The sequence below is a fragment of the Lissotriton helveticus genome, chromosome 6, assembly GCF_964261635.1.
Source record: "Lissotriton helveticus chromosome 6, aLisHel1.1, whole genome shotgun sequence".
Lineage (NCBI taxonomy): Eukaryota > Metazoa > Chordata > Amphibia > Caudata > Salamandridae > Lissotriton > Lissotriton helveticus.
Window position 1 is genome coordinate 195,437,939 of NC_136067.1, and position 25,919 is coordinate 195,463,857.

A 25,919-nucleotide genomic window follows, 5' to 3' on the forward strand; every position below is an offset into this window, starting at 1 on the left:
GTTGGCTGCACACATTTTCAAAAACAAAAATGTAAAGCCATGAGCATGGCGACTGCGAGGTGTAACTATGAGTCAACTAACTGAGCCATGATTGGGAAGTGACTAGGGATAGTGACAAAGATAAGTAAATACATTCGCAGGTGGCAGAGTCCCCTCTGACGAGAGAGTGATTGGAATGTGTGTCAACCTAAAGAGAGACTGTGTTACAGTATTTGTGTGTAGGGGCAGGTGCAGGGGGTAAGGATAGGAGTGTAATTTGAGTTTGGACGAATAACCAGCAACTATCCTAAATCCTATCCTATATATTGCCATACTAGGAACAATGTCCCCACTTCCACTTTTGCCCATGATAGAGGGACTCGAAGGGTCTCAGGGGAAAGTAGGGCAAGGCATGTACAGAGGTAATGTGTCATCTTGAGGCACCTCCTTCAGACTCATCAACATGTTGTCCCAGTCCTTCAGAAGGCCCCTCATTCCCTCCCTATGCAAGGCTTTGGTCCAGGTCTCTGGTCATTTATTAGCGACCTGTCGCCCTGTCCCATACGTGAGAAGAACAGCTTTTAATATTTCATAGTAGCAGCATGTTTCTCTATCAATAAAGCAAGAGCTAAGAAGCGAGCTGCTACCCTAATATATGCAGTTGTTTTCTATAGGTAGACCGAAAACACAGGTCTCCCAATTATTCAAGTTAAGAATTCTAACGGTTGTTGCTAGCTGACCCAATATTTCAGACAAAGATTGTCAAAGATGAGCAATCTCAAAACATATAGTGGAAACCAAAGCAGGCAGCAGTGCCTCATATACCGAGCACATTGACGTTAGAGAAAAGTTTGCTAATTTAAGAAGCAGTTAGATAGGCCCTCTGTAAGATATCGAATTGTATGATTTTAAATATGATGTTGCGTGAACAACTGTGATATCATGGACTGCTCTTCCTATTTCAGAAATGGACCGTTTTGTCCTGGGAATGTGAATTAGAACTCAATATGTCAGGAACTGTCATACAGTGCTCTAAGTGAGTTATAGGGTAGGAGTTGATCGTCCTGAAGTAGATCTACCTAGATTGAGATATCTGTGTCTTCCCAATGTCTTAGCTCACCTGCGGTCCTCAGTGTTTAGGAAGACCAAGTAAAGGTGGTGCATAATGGGTGATGTGTTTAGTGATCAATATGATTCTTGAGAAGATTAAGTTAAACCATGTTGTCCTTGTCTGAGTTTGATGCTTTGAAGCAAATGCTTGAGGTGCAAGGGTTGTCCATCAGCTTAAGTCTTCTCCAACAAGAGACCAGAGAGTCAACAGCAAAGCCACTGGATTTGGGCAGACCTATATTCATCTTCAAAATACAGAGCTCCCTGCCTCTCTGGCTCCACCAGTAGGCACAGTTTAGCCAGTGCGACTCTGCACTGGGCATTATGCCAGATAAGGTCCCTGCGTAATGTTTCTACCTTGCATAAACGCTTTCCTGTAAGAATGATCGGTAAATTGATGAAATAGTACAGAAGGCAGGGCAGTAACACCATTCTAGATAGGTCGGTGCATCCTATGACCGTCAGCTGGAGTGATTTCCAGAAAGCTTTTTGTGTCCGCATTTGTGTCCTAGTGGTGGCCATCTTTTTCATGCTGTTTTCTTCGAAAATGTCCACGTCAGCATGATAAATTGTGAGACTCAAATAACACAACAAGATCCCCTCTTGTTTTAATGGAGCTGCGTCCAATCCAGACAGGTCAGTGTGGCGTTAAGGTGTTGTACAAGAAAGCACAATTTGAGCCAGTTGATGTGTAGCCTTGAGGAATTGACAAACTTCTTGAAGATCTGGCCTACTCTTGTGTTTGTTGGCATTCAAGGACACTTCTTAAGTTTCTTGTTGCAATGGAGATATCCCATTGCCTTCCCTCCTGTCTTAGTCTGATAGCTAATGGCTATGTGGCAAGATGAAAGAGCAACAAAGACAAAGGGTTTCCTTGATGGCAAAAGGGGGCTAGATTAATTGACCTGGACCCTATCACAAAGATCTACATAAAGCAATTTCAAAAGCCATATGATGCATTTCTTGTGAGGAATTGGGTTGTTGGTTGACGGGGATGAGAGTTCTGGTCACACAGCAACTACAGTCCCTGTCAGGGTAAGACACAAGCAAACCCCAAATTAACCTGTACTCAATTTGCTGGCAGCGTAGCACAGAGAAGTCAGGCTTAACTTAGATGCAAGTATTTGTGCAACACTTCAAACAGTAATACAGTGAAAACACCACACAAAAAAGGATACCACACATGTTAGACAAATAGAACAAGACCAACATGACAAAAATCCATTTAGTAGAACTAGAGTTATGAAATTTTAAAGAATACAGTGTGAAAAAGCACCCAAAAGCATAGAGTGCCAACCACAGCTATCTGGTTGTGCTGGACCGGGTACAGCTGCAGCTGGGTCTGGCAACTGGTAGAGTAGCCTTTTATGTCCCTGAAGTTCAGATCAGGAGGCTATCCGACTAGCCCTATGAGTCACTTTGAAGTCCTGGGTTCAAGATGAAGTCCAGATCTAGTTTATCTTCTCCAGGCAAGAAGGCAGCAGACAGCAGGCCAGCACAACAGGGCAGCATTTTCTTGAGTGGAGAAATTCAGCAGAGTGGCAATCTTTGTAGAAGCACTTCTTCCTGTCAGAGTATCCAAAGGTCCAGCAATGTACTGAAGTGGAGGTGTCTAAGGTCCAGTATTTATACCCATGTGTGCCTTTGAAGTAGGTGAGAAGCTTCTGGAGATTTCACTATGAAGTAACCAGGAGTTATGTCTTCCTTGCCCTGGCCCAGACTACACGGGATATGCAGCCCTTTGTGTGGAGGCAGGACACAGCCTATTCAATTATAGTGGGGAAATACCCAGCTCCTCCTTTCAATCCTGCCAGCGGCAGCCCATCAAGGTACACCTAAGCTCCCTATTGTGTGTGGCTCTCTAGGAAGAATGCACAAAGCTCATATGTCAGTGTGGAGGTTCAGAAGGAGGGACACGGAAACCAGAGCGAGGTAACTGGGGTTTTATTTTAATGAAAGTCTTTTTCTTTCTTTGGGATCGTCTTTCTTGTGCTAGGGTGGCAGGATCCAAGGTAGCAGCTAGCTCCCAGGATCTGCGGGGAATCATCCGTCCTTCTTCCTCTGGAGAGTCTCTTTCCCGGGTTGGATTCCAGCGCCACATGCGTGAGAAAAAGAGACAGCCTCTTAGGGGTTTGTTCACTTGTTGCGTTTTCCCTAGGGAAACCAGGGGGAGTGAGGATACCGGTGATTGTGCACTGCTAGATACAGTGTGGAACGAGTGAAGGGGTATTCGTGAAGGAGAGAATGCAAGGGGAGGTAGGGAAATAACAAAGGGGTTGGTAGGCTGGAGACGATATATACACTATTTATACTGCGGCTCCCCGCCTTCCCCACCAGTCTGACACGCGGTCACGCACCTGAGAGAGCCACACTCCTCCTCCTCCTGGAGTGTGGCTGGGTGCAGCACGGTATGGCGGGCCTCCTGGCGCCGCTCCTCTCGTCCTCTTCTCCGCTTCTGTCTCCGTTCTCGGTCCTCTTCCGTCCTCCACGCTCTATCCTCGCTCTCCCCTCTTCTCCTCGTTCGGCGTGCCGGGACACACCGATCCTTCTCCTTCCAGGTTTTTGTCCACTCCTCTCGGCCACGCGTCACAGGGGGGCGTGACTGCTTGCTCCATGCTGTTTCCGCTGAGGCATACCAGCGCGTCACAGGGGGGCGGGTCTTCGCTGTCTACCTCTTCTGAATTAAAGGAACACTCCTCCTTTCTGCTGTCCTGCCGGTTCCACCATTCTTCGGACTCCACTTCCCAGGAGTTCTGAAGCAGAGAAGGAGCGGGATGATTATCAGGGGTCCACCAGTCTGTGTCGTTAGCGATACCCTCCACCCTGCTACAGTCAGCTACACCCAGTCATGTAACTGGAGAAAGGCTACAGGCACTAAATGGCTAAGGCAAGAAAATGCCAGCATTCTAAAAGTGAGTATCGAAAGGGGAGTTTCGTCCTTACAGGTGGCCAGGTGGAACGTACTAAAGTTTAAAGAAACAAAGATATATGGCTGCCACTTTAAACATGCTGCTTTTTATTTCAGCAGACTAAGGGCCAAGACATATCGTCTTTGGACCTGGCTTAATCATTTTGCCATGATTAATATGTTCCGAACACACTTTCTGAAGAACATTCAAATTATATCTGAGACTTTCAAAGATACATTATTGAGTACAAACCATAAGTGCAAATATACAATAAACAAATATTTGTGAAACAAAAAAGAAAAATAGCGAAACATGAATTAAAAGGCTTTACAGTTTTATGTGGAAAATCACACCTGTACGTATTCAGCGCACTAAATTAGACAGTGAGCCCTCTCATAAGGCCCTACAATTTGCTTCTTCTAGAGAGATACTCTCCGTGGGGGAAAGACTTAGGGGCACATGCATCAATATTGCATTTTGCGATTCCTTAATTGCGAAAAATAATGAATCGCAAACTGCAATGCATCAAGAAATTGCTAAAAAAATAGCGACTTCTTAAAATTCCTTAATTGCGATTCTCTAATTGAGAATCGCAATTAAGGAATACCTCCCCATCCATTCCTATGGGCCTACAGGCCCATAGGAATGAATGGAAAGACATTCTTAATTTGCAATTCACCATTAGAAATTCGCAAATTAAGAATGCAATTTCAAGGGTGCAGGGGTGTCCAAAGGACACCGTGTTGCACCCCTGAAATCTGCTTAGAAGTACATTTTGTACACTCACATGCCCCAAGGGCATGTGTGTGTGTAAAATGGAACTTTAAAAAATGCACTTTAGTGCATTTTTCAAAGTTTTCGCAAATTACCATGAAGGTCAACTTTATGGTAATTTGCTCCCCTTATTTGCGAATTCGCAAATTTTTAAAGTTTGATGCATTGCATTTAAGGAATCTCAATTTGAGATTCCTTAAATGCAATCACAATTTTATGAAATCGCAATTTTGCGATTTCTTAAATTGCGAAAATTACAAAAATGTTAATTGATCCCAAAAATGGGAATTGCATTCGCAAACGGCCGAATTTTGCGATTCGCACCATTTGCGAATGAAATTTCCATTGATGCATGTGCCCCTTAATGTCCGAGGGGTCAATCCTTATATACAACCCTCGCCAGAGTCTATAGTCAAATACATTTAAAACCCTCATGGATGTAAGAAAAGAAAAATGCCGACACGTTTCTAGTCCCCGTTACACTTGAGGGATTTTCGTCAGGGCAGGGACATGGTGTAATCTGTAATTAATAAAAGGAAAAGCATTCAGTATTGGGAATCCCTTCTCTCTATCTTAATGTTGCGCATTTGTGTAAATAAATTGTACCTGAAACTTGAAAAGCGGTCTTCCTAGCTACATGCTGAATTTTCTTCAATGTACCATATTGGAAAAATGTTGGATCTGAAAAAGAATGAACATGATTTCATGTGGTTAAAAATGTCTGGCTAAAACGATTGAGATATTTGGGTACAATACGTTTCAAAGATAATTGCTTACTTTTTGCAAGGCTGTGAGTCCGTTCGAGTCAAAAAAGGAGAGTGAAGGAGCCTCCTTGTTCTGTTAAGGGCTTGGTGAGGCGTAGATTGCTTTGGTTACACTTTCGGGTCGGTTTGGAAAACTTATATCTATGGGAATACAAGAGCCACAATGTTTTGGAATGTCTTTCTGCGTTCTAGCACGTTTAGTCGGAATGCTGTTAAGCGAGCCTTTGGGACTTACTTTGTATCGGGTTTATTACTAATTAAGAAAGCTACTCGGTTCTGTCAGAGACTCGTTCAGAGTTTGAATTCTACAATGGAAGGGACAGACTGTCGTTTGTCTATCTTAACGATTTTTGGAAAGCAGATTTTGTCAAAGCGTGTTGAGACACTCACATAGTTGCTCCTGTAAGGCGGGCTCTCACTGTTAGCTCAATCCTTCCGTTCCATTTTTCCAGTGAGTGCACTTTTTTTAACTGGAACCAGATATTTGTCATTCTGTTGATCTGTGGGAGATGTAGTTTTCCTCGTGTCAAGGTGTAAATGGTGATTCATTTGTTGAGTTAGTTGCTGTATTGTGTGACGTTTCTTTTCATGCTTATCCCGTACCGTTTTATTAAATCACAGCTGTGCTAGTTAATGGCTTGGTTTAACTCAGACATTTCGTTGAGGCCTTTCTGGATGCAGTTGAATTTTAGGATTAAATAAGCCTCTTTTTTCAACAATACATTTTCTACATTGCCATCACGTGGTAGTTGGTTTAGTCCGGCTAATACAGTCCATTTAAAATCTTTTTCGGAATGTTTTTTCTCGACAAAGTGTGTTACCATCGGGCTGTTAATTTCTGCTTTTTAATGCGAGATCAATGTTGTACAATCCGCAGATTAATTTGTTGATTTGTCTTCCCAATGTAGATCTTGGGGCATGGACATTGAATCGCATAAACTGTTTTCTTGGTTTTACAGTTTGTAAACTGTTTATGCATCCATTTGATGGAGTAGTGCATAAACTCGTGACCTTCAATAGTGCTACTGCAAGCTGAGCAGTTTCCACATTTGTGGTGGCCTTCAATGGGTTGCAGGCTCCATTGGGCCCTTAGATCTATCTTCTTTATAGTTGGGGCAAGATCTGCTCGGATTATACTTTGGCCGATGCTCCTGTTCTTTTCATGGCAAACAAAGGTCTTTCCATTGGGTATTTTAGCTGTGTAAGAAGGTGCCAGTTTTTTAAAATCATCTGTCAGGTTTTATTGGTATGCGGGCCGAACGTGGACACACAAACCAGCTTCTCTAGCGGTTTATTTTCTTTTATGGAGGGCAGTTCGTTTCGTGGTGGGTACCACGCCCTCTTAATCGCATATTTGAACATCTTTCTGGGATACCCTCTCTCTTTAAGCTGGTAACAAAACACTTCAGCATGCATCAGGAAGTCTTCCTTTCATGTACAGTTCCTACGGATCCGTAATAGTTGGCCATAAGGGAGAATATCTTTTAAACTCCTTGAGTGAAAGCTTTGACAGTGAAGGATTGTATTCCTATCTGTTGGTTTGCGATGTACAGATGTCGTTAATTTCTCATCATATGGGATCACTTTCACATCGAGGAAAGTTAGGCAAGTCTTGCTTTTGGTAATGCTAAATTTGATATCCGGGTGTCTCATGTTAAGCCATCCATGGAAAAGTTGGAGTTGTACCTCAGTGCCATTCCAAAGGAACCAGACATCATCTATGTACAGATACCATTGTAGGATATGTTTGCTGTGTGGGTTTTGATTAATGATGAACTTGTCTTCGAATAGGGCCATGAACAGCACAGCCATTTCTGGGTTGAAGGGACATCCCATCGGCGTTCCTTTAATCTGCATGGAGAATGTTTCCTCAAAATGGAAATCGTTTATCTTCAAAGCTATCCTAGCTAGATCCAATACATGAGGGCTAACGTAGACACTACGATGTTGGCATAGCTTTGATACAGCTTTGCTGGGAAGATATCAGACCCACAGGGATTTGCCAGAAGCTGGTGGGATTCTGAAAGGCTGAGGTCCCCTACTAATTGTCTTACAGTAAGAGTCCTCCATTAATAATAATAAGCACGCTTATAAAGCGCATGTTTATACTCACAAGTGTGTCCCTGCGCTGATTACAAGGTTATTCATGCTCCCACCACAATATTTATGCAATGAACATGATTCACTACCTTGAAGGCCACCTATTAATTTTCTGGAGAGAAGGAAGAACCGTCTATTCTCAAAGTACTCACCCATTCTCTCCATGAGCGTACCATGGAAAACTGTATCATGCAAGGTTCAGCCCCAGGCTAAATGTATCTGAAGAAGGTTAGGATCAGAAATCATCCAGCCAAGTTATTTAGAGGGGGGAATCATCTGATATATTAGGACTCATTTAGTCTGAGATCGTGCCTGGGCCAACCCATGTGTTACAACCAATTAGGCTCGTAGCCCTTGGCAAGGAGGGAAGGGAATCAGCACTGGTGAACCGTTAGGATGATGACCACCACTCACCAGCAGCCTACAAAAGAGCAAAGCCACCCACAAAGGTTGGGCATAGGGTGTCCAGATGTGGGATATCAATCAAGGAAGTGCTCTACAAGTGGGCCTATTATGAGAATTGTTGGAAATTAGGTTATTGTTGGTGGGGTAAAATCCTTCTCAAGTAGCAGTCACAATTTCAGGGTGAAGTCACAAGCAAACCCCAAATTCATCTGTGCTTAACACTCTGGTAGCTTTGTACAAGGCAGTCAGACTTAATTTAAAGGTAATGAGTAAAATATTTATGCAGCACTAAAACAGCAACAAAGTAAAAGCACAAAAACAAGTGAAATCCCACACCCTTTAGAAAAATAGAGTGCATTTTAATAAATTATTTGACACCAAAATGACAATATTCCAACCAGTACAACTGGAGTTATTACTTTATAAAATGTAAGGCAAAAACTAGTGCCTAAAAAACACAAAGAGTCAACTACAGACATCTAGTTGCGCCCAGAAACAAAACCTCTTATAGATTTTCAGTGACAGAGAATCAGACCCTAAAGGTCGTGTGAAGTGGCACCCTGGGTTATACTCCTAACGTTGCATTAAAAATAAACAATCGTCATTAGGAGTTTTCATTATGTACAACAAGCTTACTCTAGATACTCTACCAAATGAATAAACAAGTAGAACCTCTAGCCAACATACAAATGGAAGTGACTTTGCATTACTAAATAATAATTTCTTGATAATATAAATAAAAAAACAATTCTATTAGCAAAGCCATCAACCTTGAAACATTATTTGGTTGTGTTTCTCTGGCCACAGATAAGAGCTGGTGAACTTTTACCGTTCTTTGCCACAGAACAGGGAGTTTTATCTATTTTATAAAGAAAGAAAACACATTGTACAAACAAAAGCATGAACGCAGAGCACAGTACAACATTTTAAAGCCATGTTTTCAGGGCAACCATGCTAAGGCCCAATAAATTAGCTTTACAGCCTACTTAAGCCAACTTAAACACACAATTTTATTAATTCTGATTGCACCCTCTCATCTGCTTCACCAAGATATTCAGCTTGTGCAGAGGAAACAGAGATAGAGGCAGAGGCAGAGGACTAGGGTTTACAAATAGCCCCCCCCCTTCCCTTCAGCCATGGCGTGATTGACAGTGAGCTACAGAATAAGGCTATTTGTGTGCCCTCGTCCACACTCTCTTCCTCTCTGTCCCATGCACAGTCCACATATCTTGGAGGGCAAAATATTCTAATTTGTAAAACAAAGGCATCATGGAGCCCGATGAGGTTGAAAACCCCTTGGGCTCAGGGAGACTTTTGTTCACAGCTTTTGCTGTGAACAAACATTGGAATGTTGATGCTCCAGGCTTCTACCGGCCATTAGAGGCCTGAAGAGTTCCATAGTTTTCACTGGAGCTCTCAACATTCCAGTGTTCTAATATAGCTTTATAGCTATACCAGCCAATAAAGGCCATCGCCAGCGTTAAACAAGGAAGCTGGCCTTTAATGGCCAGTCTGGCCAAGGGGCTATAAATCTATTAGAACATTCCGTCCACGTGGGCAGAATACTCTAATTAGTAAAACAATGGCCTCACTGAGTTCAAGGAGGATGAAACCCCCTTGGGCTCCATGAGGCCTTTGTTCACAAGTGTTTTTGTGAAAGTTCAAAAGCTAACAGCATGCGCAGGATCAAGGCTGTTAGCTTTTGAACATTCTCAGCAAGAGCTGTGAAAAGGAGCTGAAGCCAGTTCCCTTTTCTGACAGGTTTTGCTAAATTGTTTTTTGTAGTTCAGCCAAGCCGGGGAGACCCATGAGCTGAGCAGCATCCCTCTCCCTCCCTCCTTCCGATGCTCAAGTAACTCTCAGCTAGAAAGGAGGGAGGGGGAAGGCTCAAGTGTGCCTGATAGCAAAGCCTCTATTTTCACTTTTCTCTGCACAATCTATGTATTTTGGCGATGCAGGGAAAGAGAAAGGCTGAGGATGTGAATTAGGATATTGAAATGTTGAGAGCAGCAGTACTATACGAGTTTATATAGGCCACTGCTGCTCCATTGTCTTCAATTGAGCTGTCAACATTTCAATTCTCGAATAAATGTTACACTTTTCTTATGCATAGTGGCCTGAGTCTTTTTCACTTTAAGTCAGGCTTATTGGAGGAAATGGCCCTGAATGGGGACAACTACTGGAGGTGGAACCAGAAGATCACCGTTGGAATTGTCCACACCTCACGTTAGCTTTTGAGTCTTTTGTATGTATCTCCAATAAAATATGTCAATCCCATAAAGTCCACAGTATTGTGTGTGAGGTAAGCGTGCGCTGCATTTTGTGGAGTTCCCTTAAAAAAAAGTATATGCAATAAACAAACAATATAAAATTCTGACCATGTTCCGTCTCATTTCAGAAAACCCATGCAAGTATGAAGATAAGTTTGGAAACTGCTCGGAAGCAAAAAGGAGGGGTCTGTGTGATTATTTTGCTGCCATAAAGAGTGCATGCATGGTGACCTGTGGCATGTGCGATGGGAAAATATGTTGACAGCCTCCTACACCGATTTAAACCATTCTCAGAATATTGCTGAGTGAAGAACTTGCTTTATTGAATTTTATTACTTGGCAAACAGTTACATGCACTAGATATGGGGACTCATTTTAGGTTTGAAACAATAGTAAACAGGTCTGATGGTCTGGGTGAATTTTAGTATAGTGTGATTATAAAATTCAGTGCACAGTACAGTTCCGATTAACGCATGCCATTACATTTATATCAACAGAAAGGGTCACCATGTGACAGCATTAAAATGTATGTCTTGCTTATATTGACATATTCAATTTTCTAGATGTGTTTTGTCTGGAATATCTTTACCTAAAGTAACTATGTGGTAATGAATTTGGGGTAAACTGGGAATGGATACTTTCCTGATGCTACCGATGGTAGTTGTGATGTAAAGTTAAATAATTAATAAAGGGTGAAACCAATACATACCTTGTCATGGTTGTTTGTTATATCCAGGAATGATTCTTATTTTCAGAGGACGCTCGTTCCGCTAACAACTACAATTTAAATCACGCTCATTTTGTCCAGGACTCGAAGGAGGTGAATAGCCTACCTTTAAAAAGTTTTGTTTTAAAATGCTCATCCTCATTTATGAAAAGTTTTGCATTGCTGCATGAAAACAGCAATGAAAAAAGTTGTAATACTGCAGTCATTCTGAATCACATTGCCAATGTCAACAGTATCAGTAATTATAGGTGCAAAATGACTACATCATAAGTACTGCAGTACTTGCAATGTAGGCCTTACTGATTAAGTCATGCAAACTCATGCATGAGACAGAACATGTAATACAATGTTTGACAGTTGCACATGGTGTAATGAAATTAATGAGCTGTACTGTGACTTCAATCTATGAAGTCACGTGATTTTGACCAATGATAAACGTTCATGGTAAGGCTAGCGTGTGTTCAAACCTGATGAAATAACTGTATTTCTCTCAAGCTCAAAATAGTCCTGTACTTTTTAACATTGTTGCATTTTCCCACTCTATTCCCTAGTCTTCTTTATCATCCACTGAGATGCAATGCATTAAAGTCTGCTCAGCAGTAAAGCTTCGAGGAACGGAGAACATCTCTGGACAGTGGAGTTATTTGTGGTTCACAACTTTCTGTGTTGCTTGCATGAATTAGGATATGGTTCTCACTTACCCACTGCAACCGTACAAATGAGACTCCTTCACTGTGGTGATGTAATGCTTATAATGCAAGGGTTATCACTATGTTACGCCTACAACACAAGTGTTACCACCATGTTACGCCTAAAGTGCAGCATTACCACCACATTATACCTAAAACGCAAGTGTTACCACCAAGTCACACCTACAATGCAAGCAATACCACCATGGTACATCTACAATGCAAGCATTACCACAATGTAACATCTACAACGCAAGCGTTGCCACAATGGATGTTACCATGCCAGGCTTTATCACGCAGGTAGACATTTTATTTAATAGCATCATTCTTATGTCACCTAATGAAGAGGGGTTTAAGGGTAAAGAGATGGGGTATTTGGTGGTAGGGGTGGGTAGTGGTAATGGTGGTTATGGCGTTTATTGAGTAGAAAGACCTCTCGATAGAAATATGATAGAAGTTGTTATTTTGGCCAAGCATACATCAAATATAGCCTACCAGGAGCTCCATTGCTAAGACAAATAACAAAAGGGAATATGGGCAGACTTGTGGACAACCTTTGTATAAGTGAACATACTCCACATTGGTGCTCTACTAGGGCATCCTGTTACTGAAAGAGACAAAATAGAAATGAAGAAAGAAATGAACCAGGAAAATGTTACAGGAAAGAAAAGACTTCGTCTTTTTCCTAAAAGCGAGAAGGTTATTTTCACTGCACAGCTATGTCAGCTACCTTTGATTCTATTTACCTCTTAATGCTGAATGCACGTGCTCTAATGAAACAAGTGGTGAGTACACATTCCCTAATAAAGCAAGAGGTGAATACGTTGGCATTTCTCTATACTGTTTGCATAGCTCATGAATGAGTCTTGTCTAATTCATCCAATTTCTCTTTTGTATTGTTTTGGTTCTCTTTTCAGTCCTTAATTAGAACCTTTCACATTTTTGTCCCCCTTCAGCTTACTGCTTTATGTAATAAATACCTCTTAACCAGTGCCAATATATTCTCCTTCAGCTTTGCTTTCCACCTTTATATTGGTGATACCGAAATCTTACTTTCCATCTCCTCCCTCACGGAGTATATTCTCAATCATATTCCATATCTAGTCTGAAATATTCTGTTTCCGATTGCTTTTTGCTTAAAAACATTGTACAATATAAAACAATTCAATTGACGTACACATTTTAAAAAAACAATTAATTGATTTATAGATTCTTGACGTAAGAGCATAATACAATATAAAACAATTCCTTCAACATACAATTTTAGAAAACCAATTTGTTTATTATTCAATTGCATGGTGGTATGGAGAAGTCGTAATAAAAGAACAGTTTGTTCATCATATAATTAGGTCTTGGTCTAAAACACCCTGTTAGTTACTAGATGGGGGGATCCACTAGATATAATGAAACACTCCTTTCCACACAAAATTCCTGAAGCAGATTATTTAGCCATGATTCCTGACTGTAGTAGTGAACACTTAATTGAACACATTTACTCCTCAAAAGTAATTTTATAAACTATACAGAAACAGATTCCTTTGATACATTTGATCAAAAAAAACTTTGTGCAACATAGAACATTCAATTGAGTTACCTTCTCTTGCATGCACAGTGATGGATGCCAATTACTTAGTAACGTTCAAGACTTAAGAGAATAAAGTACGAGCACTTTCTCTAAACCATCAAATTTATCTGTGCAATCTAAGAGCTAAGTTTAGAGCAGAGAAATACCTATTTTCTAAAAGTGGCATTAATAAAATAGTAATGTTAAACTCATCTTTACCACTAAAGAGGATTTCTCTTTACTATTCTAAAGATATGAATCATGATGCAGCTACTCCTTTCAAATCAGGAGTTGCAGCTCTTAAGTGTATTAAGGAATTGCCAATGCTAACCTATGAGAAGAGTAGGCATCATAGTAGTGAAAAATGATTTTAGCTGTTTGACACTACCAGACCATATAAAACTTAAAAGTACACATCCTACCTTTTAGGTACATGCCACCCTGCAAATAGGACTACCTAGGGCTGACTTTAGGGGTGACTTGTGTATAACAAAAGGGGAGTTTAAGGTTTGGCAAGTGGTTTTAAATGCCAAGTGAAAGTGGCAGTTAACTGCACACAAAGAACTTGCAATGGCAGGCTTGATACAGGTCTGAAAGGCTACTTGTGTGGGCGGCACAACCAGTGCGGCAGTCTCACTAGTAGCATTTAGGTTACAGACCTTGGGTAAATAGTATACCACTGGAGAGTAGACTTACTGGTAAACTAAATATGTCAATTGTGTATGCACCAGTGTTACCATGTCCAAGGGAGAAGCACATGCACTTTGGCACAGGTCAGCAGTGGTAAAGTACTCAGAGTTCTATGGCCAACAAAATAATTCTGCAAAAAAAGAAGGAGAAAGGCAAAATGTTTGGGGGTGACCTTTAAGAGAGGGCCATTTTGCAACATCTTATTTACAACTCCTTTGAATCAACAAATGAATGACAAAAACATATAAAGAACACTTTGCCCTCAATAGCTATCCTGACTCTAATGATGAATTGAGCCGGGGAAAGAAAGGATAGTGGAAGAGAGTTCTAGTATCTACTAGCCAAAATTGAGGAGAGGCCACCTAATTGAGATCTTTTGACGACAGGAATTTTCAGTACATGGTAGAAGACTGAATGGGGGTGATAATGGTTTCAGTTTTCAGTCTTTCTAATGTACAGCTCCATTGTGAACATTCACCATTCACTAACTTTACTGACACATCTTGCTCAATGAGAAATATGCTTATGGTGGACAGGTTATAGGAGTAGGTGTGATCTAGCACATAATTATATTTTTTCCACAAGCATGCCCTTTTAGTGGCACACCTTGCTTGCTTTTATTACCTGGTTTAATCTGACTCATGCCTTCATATTAAGAAGGGTGACCATATTTTGAAAACCAAAGACTGGAAAGTTCCACAAAGGAGGAAGACTACAATTTTGTATTGACAGATGGGCATATTCTGCATTAGTATTCAGCGCTAGAGTCTGCTGGGTACTTTTTACACTGACTATGTTCTATTGCTCTCAGGCTGTTATGTAATTATAACAAGAAAGAGACCATAATTTCACCTCAGGGACTTTAATTAAATGAGAACTTTCCAGCAATATCTTTTGAAGAATCAATGCTGGCAGCACTCACAGTGGCAGCTGTTGACATTTGACATTGGTGAGGGGCAAATGTTCTGGATGATGAGTGACCTGTGGCGAGCGAGCAAACCCGACCAGCATACATTTTTTTTAAAAAGAGTGGAAAAATGGTGCATTTTCATGCAAATTTGAGAAAGCAAGAAGGTTAATAAGGCAGCTGAGAAAACTAGTAATAATTACTAAATAGCAGTAGGGTGCCCTGCAAGGTACTGTGCTGCATTATTCTGCATAATTTGCTTTTGCTTGCTGCATAATTTACTAAGGTATATAATACAAAAAAACATAGCACTCAAAATGGAAATTGGAACAATAAGTACAATGTCCAAACAGTCAGGACTTGTTTTATAGAGCACGGTTCTTGTTTATTTCAGAGCGCAGACAGTCAAATATTCTTCAAACAAATTCACATTTATTTATTCTTCAGAGATAAACAGCTAACACGTATTTCATCACTAAGTGGCAAGATACATATAAGCTACTGTATATTAGTATATATGTTGTAAAAAGAGACAAGAGAAAAAGTGATGACCAGATACAAGCGAAAAGAACCCATATTAAAAAAAAAATTAAAAATGATACTCCAGGAAAGTAAGTCGGTAATGTTAAGAAAAGATGCGATATCCATAGAGAGCTCCAGTGCTGAAACAGAAAAGGCTGTGTGAAAATAAATATTGGCTAAAACGTGATTGGATGTTATAGGTCAGTGTAAATTAAACAAGAAAAGCTGTAATGACTTATGGTATCAGAATGGATAGTATGGAAATGACTGAGTCTCCACCAGAAATGTGCAAAGATATTCTATTCTTCAGCGTGAAACAAAGTGCATAAATAAACTAATCTTGGAAATATATAAGTGGGTAATCACTCTACTCGTAGCAGCAATATCCAAGATTAACAAGTTGATTTATTAAGTCGTTCCACAGGAGGTTGCACCTCGGTGAAATAAAGTGATAAACCAGACCTTACTGGAAGAGAATGGAATCATGAAAGAAAAAAAGAAAAATGGAAGTCTAAATGGAACAGTAGTCAGTGGAATATGGATATAAGAAAGAAACATAACTCTGCCAGAGAAAGAAAATTCAGGATGACTTACACCGAAGCAGTATAAGAAGGCTGACAATATTGTAGAGAAAAGAGTATAATAAGGTGAGTAATGCTGGTCTTGTTTTGAAGACAGTCTTGAAAAGTAAATTTGATGTAAATTCGTCTTTGGTGGTATGGGCACTCCAAAAGTAATAATCTACCTTATGTTTACATATTAGTCACCACTAAGGTCTCCCCTAGGTGTCCCAGGAGTTGGGTTCCATGTAACTATAAGAAGAGACTTTATAAAAGATGTTTTATAAGCCATGGTGAGGGAAAAACTGCTAAATCCATTTTCACCATTGTAGATTATTAGCTCCATAGGCTAACCTGTTATTAAATTATAACTATTGCTAGGAAGGGGCTGAAATAGTATTCAAATACTTAAATGATGGGCAATGATAAATTCAACAACTAGCCACTGTTGAATTTATCAAAACTAGTACAGAGACATTTATCAAAACTAGTACAGAAAAGAAATTCTAAATTCAAAATTCAGCCTTCTAGCAGTCTCCCCTGACTGGTCATCTCCAACAGGCTTAGCTAGGTTGCTTTGATCATGTGATGAGTGGCCAGGCTGAAGCAGAGGTTATCTGATGGTTAGGAGTTATTCAACTGCAAGCACCAGGCAGGGGTATGGGTAATAATACATTAGCCTGAAAGAGAGCAGTACAGTAAGAAATGTCAGCCAGGCCCACAACCTCTTCCTGCCAGAGGCCAAGATTGGAATTTGCAAGGGTCTGAAGGGGGGGTTCAGCTAAATTCACCACACCAGTAGGTTGTTTTAGCCAGCTCTTACTCCTCTGGAGAGAAATCATCCATGTTGGATTTTGGAAGTATAGTGCTTTGTGTGACAAGAATATGCCACACTTTGGATGTAACTGTCATGCTTTTGTGTGGCACCCTGCACCTCATTGGACAAGGGGGCCCCCTACGTGTCACGCAGGAACATTGGATGAATATGTGAGAGCTGAATAGTCTCCCAGATCTGCTGCTTGCAACTAAAAGAAGAAGGACTGCCCTGCTGTAATCTGGAACTGCACAAAAGTCCTGCACTCTGAGTGTCTGCACCTGACGCACAATCTGGTATTACAGCCCTGGGCACTGTACCTTGCTTCAAGAAGGATTAAGGAGTGGACTCCCTGCAAGTTTTAGGTTAACAGTGCCCACCTGCATCATATCCATCAAGAGTCCCTATCCTGGAATGTGTCCAGTGGACTTTATAAGGATTTGCAAGGTGCTTTGTGGGAATCATTGTGCAAACATACCAGAGACCATCTAGAAGATTCCAGGCCTTTGCTTCATGTATCGGACACTTAGAACCTACAAGGAGACCTTCATGAATCACCTGAGGTTTGAAGAACTTTTGTAAAAAAGCTCCATAGGGTGACCGACTTGATGTCGAGAGTCAAGCTGACTATCTTCAACCACGACCCGACCCGGGTTTCAGGTTCATCCCACTATAAGCTCTAAAGCCTATAATGTCTAGGATTTATCTAGGGCCTTGCAGAAAATCAATCCGGTGAACCTTCACCTAATCAGGCCTGCTGTGGAGGTCCAATCAACGTCAAGGGAAAATCCTCCAGAAATATTTTTAGGTGCAAAGGTACAATTTTGACCGAGGCCTCCCGCTGGTTGTGTGATGGAACAACGCATGGCTCAACAAACTCATGCATGAACCACGCAGTCTTAGCCATGGCTGCTTCTTTACCATGCATGCCTTTACCACACATGCCTTTACAATGCAATTTTGTGTTTAGTAAAGGGACATGGTGGTAAAGATCACACTCCTGCTGCTTTGCCCTGAGCCCTAAAATGTGGCCCTTCTGCAGTCTATTCTACCCACCCTAGCCTTATAGACTACCCCAACACCCTAGTCTGATCCTTGAAATCCAACCCTTTAGCCCCAATAAACCACTCCAACCCTAGTCCCACTCCCTGAGCCCTAAAATCAGCCACCACCCCCTAAAACCTACCCCACCCCTCCCTGCCCAAGCCCACTTGCCCCCTCAGTCTGAAAACTGCCACTTTCCTGTCCCCTGCCCTGAGCCCTAAAACTCATGACCCCCTTGGCCCTGAAAATCACCCCGATCCCCCAGGCTTCAAAACTACCCCCAACTCAAATAAACTATTCCCACCAGCCCGAAACCCCCACTTACCTCACCGCATTGCGTCCTCTCCCAAACCTTCCTCTTCCTGCTCCCACCAGGTAGCCAGCAACTAGACCGTTCATATGCCTTAACCACGAATATGCATGGTAATGGCATATGTGTGGTTCAGGCAAACGTGGTTACGCTTGCGATTTCGGAACACACGTGGTGGGGCTGTGCTGTTCCGACTGTTTCCACCTCCCACTTTGTGTATTCGACCAGGGCTCCATCTCGTTCGTCCTCAAACTTTAACTTTCTACGGTCAAGCATGACCAGATGTCCCAAAGTGGCCCTATAGGCTTTTAAGCAATAGAGAGTGTTAAATCTTTAAAAATTCAGTTCCTGACATTGGATTTTGGTTGTTTTGGTGTCTGCTTGTTCATAAAAATAAAACCTGTTTTTATAAATAGGAGTGGGATTTTTATTGTGTTTGGTGTGTTACTTATTTATTGTGTTTAGTGTTTTTAATTGCTTTACATTGCTGTCTCCTATATTAGGCTTGATTGCTTGCTGCCAGGTATGAAGGGTTGAGCAAGGGACTAATTTATTGAGACCTTTACTGAACCTTACACTGTGTTAGTTGTGCATACTTACCGCTGCCAATAATAACCTACTTTCCAGCAAGCACCCATTAATAAGACATTCATTATAAACCCCTAGAGTCTCAAAGGTATGTGTTATTCAGTAAGCTATTGCCAATAATGCAGAGGTTATTTTTGGGGTTGTCACTCCATAATGGGTTGCATTCTTTACGGTCTTTCAAGTGTGAGCAGCAGCTTTGGTTATGTTTTACTGGTATGTTTCTTCAGCCAACCATCGGAATATTATCTTGGCCATAACTCGCAACTTCCTTTATATAGGACTACGACTTGTGTTTGGGTACTGTTATTGTTAACGTAGTTCACCTTTTTTAAGCCCGAGTTAATAGTTATGTTGCTGGCACATGACCATGGCTTTTTTAGGAGGGGGAGGTTTGTTAATTATTAAATAGATTGCTTTGCTGGTGGCGGGTGTAGCCAAAATGTGATGTAAATAACCTGATTAGATAAATGTCAATTGAGCATATGAGTGGGAATGCTAGTCATCGGGGGTGTTAACAGTAATGCAAAATGGGCCAAGTACAGTAAAACACTGAAGACTGCATAAAGTAAACATAGCTTTATCAATTGATTTAAGGAAACAGATATGCTGAGAACAGCAATGGTCTATCTTAGTAGAAATATATATTTTGCTAGACGTCGGATATACACCAAGACAACTGTCAGAATTCCATCCACCTTTCTTCTTATTTCCCTTAAAGAATGCAGCGTTTCCTCTCGTGAATCCTTCACTGGCCTCCCATTGCGGCACCATTACAGCTAACCAGGCCTGGGCAGAAGTGGCATCAGAGTTGGGCCACCTACATTTATGGCAATCTCTTCCTTTTCTATCCCATTTCCACTCGTGTCCCTTTAGCCTAAGATCTCTATATGAACATTCAGGGCCTCATTTACTAGATTTTGTCACACAGCAATGCAGCAAGCCTTTCTGCTGTTATGCCATGTGTCAAAGTAAACGGGTAGAAATGCACTGTATCTACAAGATACAGCGCTATCCTGTTCTTCTCTCCTGCACCGGCCCACAAACTGCAGCCCTGCGCCAATGCAGACACCCTTGTGTCCATTTGCAAGGGGACCTGTATTTTGGAGACGATCGTTTTTTGTGCAGCAAAGGGCACCTTTGTGCACAAAAACAATCATTGATTGCATTTTCCTCTTTCTATGCATCCTGATAAATGCAGCACGCATAGAAAGAGTAAAACACAAGGCAAAATATATGGATTTCTCCTCATTGCGCCGCTCCTGTGCCTCCCAATGGGAGGTGAAGGATTTAAACCCATTCCCAACTTTACAAAATGTAAATCTGGGAATGTCAGGTTCCATGGATGTTGTGTGGGAACACAGCAACACCTATGAGAATGCCCTTTCACGCAGAGTAATGCATGAAAGGGGCCAATAATTACAAGGCCATGAAAAGCCCGCGGGGTTACTTTCTGTGGCCTTGTAAATATGGGCAAGAACATTGTCTCGCCGGTGAGCCAAATAAAGTGATGCACAGGTGGAGCAATGGGCTTGTAAATGAGGCCCTGAATGTCCCGGATGGAAAAGGTGCTGAACAGTCCATCTCATGGTTGGAGAAACCCATCCTCACAGGTGGATCGTGATTTGTTATTCTTGAAGAAGGCCCCCCGTTATGAGTGTCTATTTTCAAGAGTTACTTTATAGGCGGCTGGTCTACCTTTACAGCATGTCACGGCATGCCTACCAAAACGTTTTTATTTCCTGACAAGAATCTACGGTCAGGTGCATCTACCTGTTTCAAAGAAAAAGTACTTGCAGAAAAGGTGACCACCAATAGACACGAGGGTTCAGTAGCTGTCAGAACAGCAAAGGCTTTGCCACACCACAACGACGATTTAGTAGTAGCACCACCTGGCTCAAAATTAAGCTGCGAGCCGAACCTTTTAAAAACCCTGCGGTGTTTGGCTACCTGCTTGTTCATGTATGCACACTTTTAACAGTATAAATTAGTTTTGTCGTTTCTTTTTGTTTTTTTATTCTCTCTTTTTTTTTCTCCAAAAATGAACTTAGTCAGGTTTGGCGTTACAGTGCAGGACTCTCATGCATATTCTAATCCTTTGAGCTCTACTGAAAGTCTTCAGCAAACCTCACCTAGGAGACCGAGGACATCACATTAGGAAATTTGCCGATAGCAAAAAATGTTTCTATTTGCTGGAGATTAGTAACGTATAAGAGCATTGGAGACATTAGTTTATATATGTAGTTCAGGTAAAGTGCAACAGCCAAAGGGTAAATATGTTAATAGCACATTCCACAATGCCTGACAATAAGACATGAAATGGATGCTATATAAGATGCATAGTCCAAGCCGAGCAACATTTGGACTGAGTTCCTATCTTCAATCACGAGGTAGTAAATGCTGAGCTGCAAGGTAAGTGATACAGTGCGGGTACCTATATCATTGAGTAAACATTTCTTTTTCCTAATGTACTAACATTATCACTGGGCAATTGTGCTGTTTTCTTGTAGATTAAGATGTAATAATCTTCCATAAAATCAAAACTTTTAAAATCCTTATTTCTTACCAAATTTAGAGAATATAACTATGTTTATAATGTATAATCAAAAGAATATTTTTCAAATATGTATCGATAAATGAATATATTGCAGTACAGCGTCTCTTGATTTTAGAAAAATTACAATGTATGTAGAAGTGGACCAGAATAATAGAATGTTTACCAACATAACAAATGTATTACACCACTAAACCTTATTGATAATGTATTTAAAGTTGTGTAACTGGTAATTTTTTTAATCATATTGGCGTGTTATGAGGGCTGTGTTTATATTCTAAAATAGGTTTTAAAAAATGTCAAAGAGGGACTGCATTGCTTCAGATAGGATTGCACTCATTACTGAATGCAGAATGACAGCAGAGGGTATTTGGGGCTTCACTGATGGATAACAGTGCTGTTAAAGGAAATACATTTAGACTGCTATACTGTGTTTTAAAATTCTTGATTGTAAAAAAGATTTATGACTGTCAACAATGAACAATGAATGGATATAGGACAAGCAGATCCCCTGAGCCAATGTCTTGGTCTGTGAGGTGCACACCTGTTATTTATTGAGTTTGAAAGACATTTCACATTCTTAAGTATTTATATAAGAGGTGTAGATCTAGTATGTTGTATACAAATCATTAATACATTTTGAGGCCCTCTGCAGATCAAATTGAAGAGTAGAGCCCATGTGGTGTGATGAGTGGTCCAGTTGAGATATAAAACGGAAATCGAAACTGAAGCTTGATAAAAAAAGTGTTCATACCTTCACATTCTTGCTAAGCTCTATGAAACAACAGCTTGCACATGCTATGAAAAACATTTGCAAGCATGAAATTAGAGTGCAAGCAGAAACATGGTTGATTGGTGTCAAATATAAAAACAATGGGTTCTGACTCTTTAGCATGCCAAAGCAATTGACCTAGAAACGATTTCCAGATTTCCTTTATTAAACTATCCACGATGGTGGGCGTCACTTCTGAAGCTAACGTGTAACGCTATTGCTTTCCTTGCACTGTTACTCGTTCATGGAGAGCCTCAAAATACAGGCTGCAGTTCAGTCTGTATATCAGGTGATGGGTTGGTGCCTAATGTCAAAGACATGCTTCAGTCCCTGTGCCATACATTGAGAGCTGCAACTAAGCATGTGGTGTTCCAGAAAAGTGGGAAAAATGATGTGGTTGGGCATGCATATTCCTTCTCTTTTTTTACCAGTCACTTTTGTAAGAATTGTCACTTTTTTAAGTGGTCTGTATCATACTAAAATGTGTGGGAGGAATGATGTTTTCTACACTCTCTTAAAAATGGGTACCCTCCCCTTTCAAAATATATTGCAGCTAGGGTTCAGTCTATATTGTAGGTGATGGGGTGGTGCTTAATTTCAAAGACATGCTACAATCGCTGGGCCCTATACTGGAGCTGCAGCTAAGCATATGGTGCTTCAGATAAGTGGGAGGAGTTATGTGGCTGGGCATGCGTACACCTTCTTTTTAGGAGTAGTCAGTTTTTTAAGAATGGTCACTTTTTTAAAGAGCATCATACTAAAATGTATGGGAAGAGTGAGGTTTTCTACACTCTCTGGAGTTATTGGATCCGAGTCTCACTCACCAGGAGCGAGGAGATGGTATGTACAAATTGGAGCACATTCACTCACTGGGTTACGCTCCTAGGAGAACACCGCCACTCCCAATGTGATTCTAATGTAAGTTTCACTCATTGGAAGTCAGAGATGTGAGTATCACTCTTTGGACAGTGATGTCACTCACTGGACATGAGTCTTACCGATTGCAGTTGGGTCTGAGACTCACTCCTTGAAATGCGATCTCGTTCACTGGTTCAAATCTCACTTCTTGGCGCTCATGAGAATGTACGTGTCACTCCTTCAAGCACAGTCTCACTTTCTCCATCAGAGTCTCACTCCTCAGGCACGGATCTGAGTCTTATTCCTTGAAGTTCCTTCTCACTCACTAGGTCTCAGTCTGAATCCTTGGTGCTTAAGGTACGAGTGTCACTCCTGTAAGCACGGCCTCACTCACTGAGTCTGAGACTCAATCCTTGAAGCTTCTCAGCATCACTCTTTAAGTCTTCAACTCATTCCTTGAAATAATATGTCACTTACTGCATCTAAGTTCCACTCCTTGGAGCCCTGGTTTGTGTGTTATTCCTTGGAGGACCGTCTTGCGTACTTGGTCTTGAAGCTCAGATGCCCCCGGTCTTTAATCCGGCCTGCATCATGAATTAATTTTATTAACTATAGGAATCTCAATCTCTAATCACACATGTGTGAGAAATTCTAACCGCCAATGACTCACTCCAAGATTAGCGTCAACCCCAGGGCGATCAGACAATCGAAAGGCCATCCTTCATTCCCCCAACCCCAAAAGGGACTCCTTCTTCGAGCATCCCTGCAGGCAAACACTACTTTCTGGCTCAGAGGGCCCTTAACAGGAGGTAGTGTGGCCTGATACTATTGCTTGGTCTGTGAAGGTGTTTCTAGTGAACTTAACTTAGGTGGGACAATGTGAGATGGTCACTCAAGACCTTTTGAAGTTGTCACATACAGCAGGCAGGAAAGAAGGTAAACCCCTATGTGGGGTGGAGCACCCTACCTTTTTATTCCAGCTTGGTGCAGCACGCCTGGGTCAGTGAAAGGAGGTACTAGGGGAGCCTCTTCCCAATTTTGCAAGGGTTTTGTAAAAAGATCGGGCTTTATACAAAAGTGAAGATTTCGATTTTCTCTACAAAGTATATACAGAAGTGTTACAGAACTTAGAGGCAGCACACGAATTGGGAAGTGAATTTATCATTAGGAAATTAAAATCCCATCATGGATTTAGACCAAGATGTATTCTTGCTCATCTATATTTCATGACATGGGATAAATGCTAAAAACAGTAAAAAGCCCTCCCTTTAGATGAGGAGTGGCACAGCTCTTGCTGTTGTTTTACATTCATGACACTGGACTACCAGCTAATAATTCAATCCCTATGCAGCGAACCCGACTGAATATGCACGACATATTGAGGTAATTAGGGTATACTTTAATTTCCACTGAAATAGATAGTTTATTAATTATTTTAAATAAAATATGTATATATATATTTCAGTTCAGTTAAAAAACTTTATGTCGGTTAGTTTTAACCATAAAAGCACATACAAGTACATGTACAGTTTTCAAACATTTCAATAGTGTTTTAATATCAATTCATATCTAAAATACATCATATTAAATCATCGAAGTGGGAAGAGACAGCATTTTAAAACTATAAAAGTTTACATTAGTCTACAAATGTTAAAAAACAGTTATAAGATATCCCTTGCTGATCTCCTTCATTCCCTACGTCTTTACTGTAAAAACAGGGTGCAAAATGTACCAAATTTAACTGAGCATTTTCCTTCGGGTAATCCACATTGAGAACAGAAACTTGGCTACAGCAGCCACTAAAACTGGGTTAGTATCAGATTTCAAAATTCTGAAGAAAACGAGATAATTCTTAATACCCAGATTGTTGCACAACTGGATTATCCACTTTCTCCGAATAATGCCATAGGCCGGACAGAAGAGGGTAACGTGAAGAAGGGTTTCGTCCTCTGTTCTACAGCCTGGACATGGGCGTGCAGGACCCCCCGTCCACCTGTCGGTCATTGAATGTAGAGGCATTGTTCCATATCTAAATTAAAGATACAGCTTCTTCGCTAGGATGGGTTGGATTACATCTATCTCCTGTTCGAAGCCATAGTATGACTTATGGTCCAGGAAGACATCAGTAAGACTTGTAGGTATAATGGAGCAATATGACTTCCTAAGATTAAAGTCTTTTATGGTGTCAGACAAGATTTTCTTAGATATAGTTGAGCAGGAGGCCTCAGGGTTTGACCATAAATTTTCATGTCCAATCAAGAAAAAGGACTGCCTAACGAAGGATAACCATGTAATCCTGCCTGCACCTAGGGAGGCCAACACCACCTTTAGTTCCTCCTTATAGCTCACCAGCTTAGGAGTACTCCACAGCCTCCTCCAATAAAGGAGTGGGCGTGAGGCGATGGCATCTGCAATAGGGCTAATGTTCAAATCCAACCTGAGCGGGACAAGCGGAGTGTTTCTTAGCAGGGATAAAATTTGCCTAATGAAGTTGTTTTCTGTGATGGATAACTCGGAGGATGGTAAGTGTCCCCAAAGTTCCGCCCCATAAAGGGATGATGACCTAGCTTGAACATTGAATATTTCAAATGGGGCACTAAATATTTTTTGGGAACAGTTTGTTTGAGTTTTTAAAATCCCCCCTGTGGTCTGGGTTAATCTTAAATTGGCCTTAGCCATTTGTGGGCCCCACCCCATTCTGTCATTTAGGGTTAGACCTAAATAGTCAAAAATGTGGACCCTTTCCATGGGTCTACCTTCCATCGTAGGATGGGGACAGTTAGTAGTACTAGCGTTGAATACCATGTACTTAGTCTTGTTGATGTTAACCACCAGGTTTCTTTTATTACAATAGGGGAATCAATGTCTTTAATGGTAAGAAGATCTTCTATGAGCCCGTTAAGAAAGAGGGAAAAGAGGGTTGGGGCGAGCACACAACCCTGCCTAACCCCCTTCTCAACCCGGAACGGCCCCGTTAATTGACCGTACTTTCCAAAACGTACTCTGGCAAAG

At 41.1% G+C, this 25,919-nt stretch overlaps 1 protein-coding gene across 1 annotated transcript in view; it reads left to right on the forward strand.

Moving 5' to 3' along the window:
* The window catches only part of LOC144761281 (cysteine-rich venom protein-like), a 207,386-nt gene extending 196,371 nt beyond the window's left edge, over nucleotides 1-11,015 (forward strand). Inside the window, exon 7 of the mRNA XM_078646728.1 lies at nucleotides 10,440-11,015. Coding sequence (XP_078502854.1) covers nucleotides 10,440-10,573 — 134 coding nt within the window. The 3' untranslated portion in view covers nucleotides 10,574-11,015. The remainder of the gene's footprint in view (nucleotides 1-10,439) is intronic.
* Nucleotides 11,016-25,919: the final 14,904 nt, after the last annotated feature.